This window comes from Loxodonta africana, chromosome 4, assembly GCF_030014295.1.
Source record: "Loxodonta africana isolate mLoxAfr1 chromosome 4, mLoxAfr1.hap2, whole genome shotgun sequence".
NCBI classification, from domain to species: domain Eukaryota; kingdom Metazoa; phylum Chordata; class Mammalia; order Proboscidea; family Elephantidae; genus Loxodonta; species Loxodonta africana.
This window is the reverse complement of record NC_087345.1, coordinates 82,149,800-82,154,690: the sequence shown is the minus strand read 5'-3', so window position 1 is coordinate 82,154,690 and position 4,891 is coordinate 82,149,800. Positions and strand designations below refer to the sequence as shown.

General features: G+C 40.8%; 1 protein-coding gene across 1 annotated transcript; it reads right to left on the bottom strand.

Annotated features, from left to right (window-relative positions):
* Nucleotides 1–832: 832 nt before the first annotated feature.
* LOC100671820 (olfactory receptor 6C2-like) lies at nt 833–1,720 on the bottom strand. Its single transcript, XM_064285131.1, has one exon. It carries the CDS (start codon nt 1,718–1,720, stop codon nt 833–835), a length of 888 nt encoding a protein of 295 aa, XP_064141201.1.
* Between the last annotated feature and the right edge of the window lie 3,171 nt (nt 1,721–4,891).

Here is a 4,891-nt window from a genome sequence, read left to right as displayed (position 1 = left end):
TATTTGTTAGGATTTCAGAAATGGTTATTCAAGTACTCACTGGGTTATTTTTTCTTTTGGCGATAAAGACGTTTCATTTGCCAAATGCACTGATATCTAGAAGATACCTAAGTAAGATCAACAGTACTGTTTGCTGTGAATTACTTACATAAGGCAGAAATATAAATTCAGGTGCTTGTTGGCTTTTAGGCTTCTTCAATTATTCCTTTGCTTTCATTTTTTCTTTTGAATATCTTGAGTTAGAAAGGAGAGGTTAAGAAGGGGCTCCCCTTGCTTTTATCCTTTACAAAAAACTTTAAGTTCCACTTTAATAGAACAAATTTAGTGTGATGAAATATTTCCATCTTTATTCTTCTCTCTTGCTGACTATGGAGAAACCTAAAGCTTTGAGCTGTTTTACAGGGTCCCTGTAGCAGCATAGTTTGCATACAAAAAGTAAGGAATAAATTAATTAACTCACCCATTTTTCTTTGGCAGTGCACTTTAGACCAGGAAAGAATCCTGAGATAATTTTTGTCCTGAAAAAGAAATGAATAGGGAGAAATAGATCTCAAATTTTTGTTGCCGTCTTTTTTGTGTTTCAGCTGTAACGATGACGAGACCTCATGTGGACTTTGGAAATCCATTTTCCTGTCTGCTTATGACAATGAGTCATTATGAATGGTCTGTTTGAAATAAGACTGTAAAGCTTATGCTAGTCTGGGGTTCTAAGAGTAATTAAAAAAAAAAAAAAACTTTAGTGGTTAATGAAACCCTAGTGTAGATTTGAATTAGAACACACAGTGAAAGAAGAAACAATTATATGTAAATATTATTGAAAACTTAAAATCTCCTAATGCTCTGAAAGAAATGCAATCTTTTTTATTGAGTCCTTGAAGACTTGTTTGACTTGCTTGTTTCGTAGAGTGTAAATGAAAAGGTTCATCAAAGGGATAAATGAGGTGTTGAGCAATGATACCACCTTATTAAGGGCCACTCCTTCCTTTGCTGGTTTGATATAGATGAAGATGAAACTTCCATAGCTGAGGGAAACTACAATCATATGGGAAGAACAAGTAGAGAAAGCCTTTTTTCTTTGCTGAGCAGAGGGCAGTCTTAAGATGGTCTTGATGATGTATGCATAGGATACAATTACACACACTAGTGTGAATATGAGGGTTAGCACAGCCATGGTTAAAACAATTTGTTCTACAAATTGCGTGTCTGAGCATACAATCTTCAGAAGAGGAGATGCATCACAGCCAAAATGGTCAATGAGATTGGAGTTACAGAAATCTAGCTGAACTCCCAGGCTAAGTGGTGGGAGTATGACAAGTAACCCAGTCAGCCAACAGCCAAGGACAAATATGGTGCACACCCTGTCGTTCATGATGGTGGTGTACTGCAGAGGCTTATAGATGGCCACGTAGTGGTCATAGGACATGACAGTTAGAAGAAAGAATTCTGCTGCCCCGACAAAGATGACAAAAAATAATTGGACTACACAAGCATTGTAGGTAACACTTTTGTCCCCAGTTGTCATGCTGTACAGGAATCTAGGAACACAGACAGTTGTAAATATTATTTCTAAGATGGAGAAATTGCAAAGGAAAAAGTATATGGGTGTTTTGAGGTGAACGTCCACGAGTGCGAGGAGGATCATGATTAGATTTCCAGCGACGGTGAAAATGTAGGTAAGAAACAGAAATACCGTCAGAAAAAACTTGTAGTTGTGGGTCATCTGTTAGTCCTAGCAGGATGAATTTTGTTATTGCAGAACGATTTCTCATCAGTGATTTTAGTTATGTAATGAGCCTGTGTCTTAAATCACAAGCTTTGAATCTGGGGAATAGACTATAAAAACAATATTTCAATACGATAAATGTAGAAAATTCAATCAAGACAGTAAAAGCACATTTTTTTTCCTTTTACTTGATCATCAGCAATGTTGATGTAGAAGTGGCTGCACCCTGCTTCATTTCCCTGGACTCTGCTTTACCCAGGGCTTCAGAGTGAGGTTCATGAAAAATATCCATCTGATTTCCAGTAGGATCTCACAGTCCACTGAGAGGAAGGCAGGCATCATGGTATCCCCAGTGGGGGCTGCATAAATATTGGCTACATGGAAAAAAAATGATCTGTGTAAAAATTTCATTTCCCCATTTGTCAGGGCAGTGCATCAAGTTGTTCTCATACACTATGGTAATGTGTTCCCACCAGTGGCTTATCTGTACTATTTTTCATGCTTTACAACCCTTGTTCCTTTCAAATAATGCCTGCTTAATCTCACTCACATCTTACTCGACTTCACCGTTTGGCTGAACTGTGGCAGTGTCCCAGGGTTGTCATGAAATCCCGAGTCACATACTCCTAAAGAATTTCTTCTTCATGCTTCCTTCATGATAGCATGCTGAAATATTCCACTCTGTTTCTCTCCTATGCCTCTGCTTTGCCTCCTCTTCTGAATTTGCATTGCGTATAGGCTTTCTGATAAGAGATTTGTTGGAACTTAAAGGATTTAAGCAATAAGGTGATCTCCATGTGATGCCTAATATCCCACCCATCCCATACCATGCCTTCCCAACAAATAGGATGTTCTATGGTCTTTCCCAGAAAACACAGTCCTGTCTTAGACTTCCATAATCCTCACTGGGGACTTGCGTTTTATACATAGCTATTTATGTACACAGTGCCTTCTGAGTCTGCCATCTATATCCAAGATGGAAAGAGGTGGTAGAATCCACTTGGGAAAAAAGCTGACCTCTTTGCCATGATTCCTTTCTTCAAAGGCTCACCTTGCCCTTGGGAATGTTACTAATCATGGTTGCCCCTATTACATTGCACATTTCTGCCCATCAGCACTCTGGCCCAAGGATGGACTCTGACTCTGTGTTTAGTCCCCCAAAGAACAATTATCACCAGGCATTAATATTTAACAAGGATTATGTATGACATAAGGCTCCTCCTGAGTGATGCATACGAAGCCAACTGAATGGAGCCATTCTACTCTGTAACACATGGGGTTGCCATTGAATTGACTTGATGGCTATGGACTTTTTCTTTCTTTTTTTGTGTATGATGTGGAGAATATAATTTTACAATTAGGTATGGATATTCTTAAACCCAACCAAACCACTTGCCCTGGAGTTGATTCTGACTTGGGGTGACCCCATGTGTGTTAGAATGACACTGTGCTTCACAGGGCTTTCAGTGGCTGGTTTTTGGAAAGTAGATAGCCAGGACTTTCTTTGAAGGTGCTTCTAGGTGGACTGAAACACAAGCTTTTCAATTAGCGGTTGAGTGCATTAGCCATTTGCCCCAGTCAGGGGCTCCATAAAAAAAAAAAAAATTAGATATTCTCAAAAGCCAACATATCACCTTACGAGTTTTCCTAAAAGACTGCTTCCTTCTGAGGATTGTGAAAAAGAAGCCATCTTTTCTCTACCTCCCAGGAAGCTCTCGAGTAATTTTTCATTCCTTGTACTTACCTATTCACTCACCCATTCCAGTAATGGAGGCAATATCACACCTCTAAGAAATGTCAGGGCTGAGTTTTATCCCAGGTCAAACTAGATCCACAGCTATGGCATTTCCAGGAAAGCTCTAATTTTAGAATTTTTGGCTATTTCAACAATCATTAATTAATTAAAATGTTGGCTTTTCAAATGTTTTTTATCCATTCAGAATATCACCAGGGCATCTGGGTTTCTTCAATAAATCCCCCCTTGAGACACTATTTTGTAATATGAATGGTTTTTATATGACATTTGAAGATATTACCACCCAAAATACCATAAGTGTTGTTTTTTCTGAGCTTAGGGAAGGCATAATTTTGTTTGTTATTTCTATTGAGGGGAGCTGCCCCAGTGTGACAGAGTTAAAGACATCTTTGTAGAAAAAGGCTGGTGACTGAGGCTAATGGGATAAACAGTTTGCCTGAGTGTTGGCAACCTTTAAGTAATGCACGTTCACACAGAGATTGCTCTACTAAACTAGGAAGTGGTGCTTTCCCAGGAACCACACATTTTCTCAGTTAGTGCCCCTGATGTTCTTCTCTTCCTCTTTCCTTGCCTGCATAATGCAGTGCCTTCATGATGGCCTCCAGTGACCTCCAAATAATCACTGGGTGGCATCTCCTTCTCTTAAATTATTCTGCCTCCCTTACAAATCTTAAAAAAATAAAAATCTTTGAGGTGGGGCCAAGATGGTGGAGTAGTCAGATGCTTCTGGTGATCCCTCTTACAAAAAAGACCCCCCAAAACAAGTGAAACATATGTATATATGACAAGTTAGGAGCCCTGGACATCAAAGTCAAAGTTAGGAAATTTGGCTGAGTGGCAGGGGGAGGGAAAGACGGTTCAGAAGCAGCGAGGAGTTGGGGGACCTGACTCAGCAGGAATCAGCACCCCTCAAGCACGATCCCGTTGAGCGACCACCCCGGGGTGGGATGTAGCATTGGGGATGCAGTTTCATCAGGGAGAGAGAGTGAGCCACACAGTCTGCTCACACCTCCAGAACCAGAGAAGAACAGTGCTCTTGGCAAAAGCTAAGTACTTGTGTCTATTTTACTGCACCCCCCAGCACCCCAGCCAGCTTCAGTGGCTGTTGATTTCCCTGGGCCGGAGATAAGCCCTACTGCGTACCCTGAGCCATTCTCCTGGCCTTGGGGAAGGAATAAATTAACTATTGGGGAAAAGATAATCTGCCACCTCCACTAAGCTGGGGGGCTCAGGGCAGAAGTGGCTCCTGTCCAGGCACAAATGGTCTGCAGGCTTTGAATGCCTTTAACCCTGCATGGATCTGTGTGGGCCCATTTCAGGAGATTAGGCCCTTGTGACTGCAATGGTATATATGCTTGAGATCTGACTTCACCTGTCTCAGCTGTGTGGTGGTGAGGTGGGTTTTTGATGTT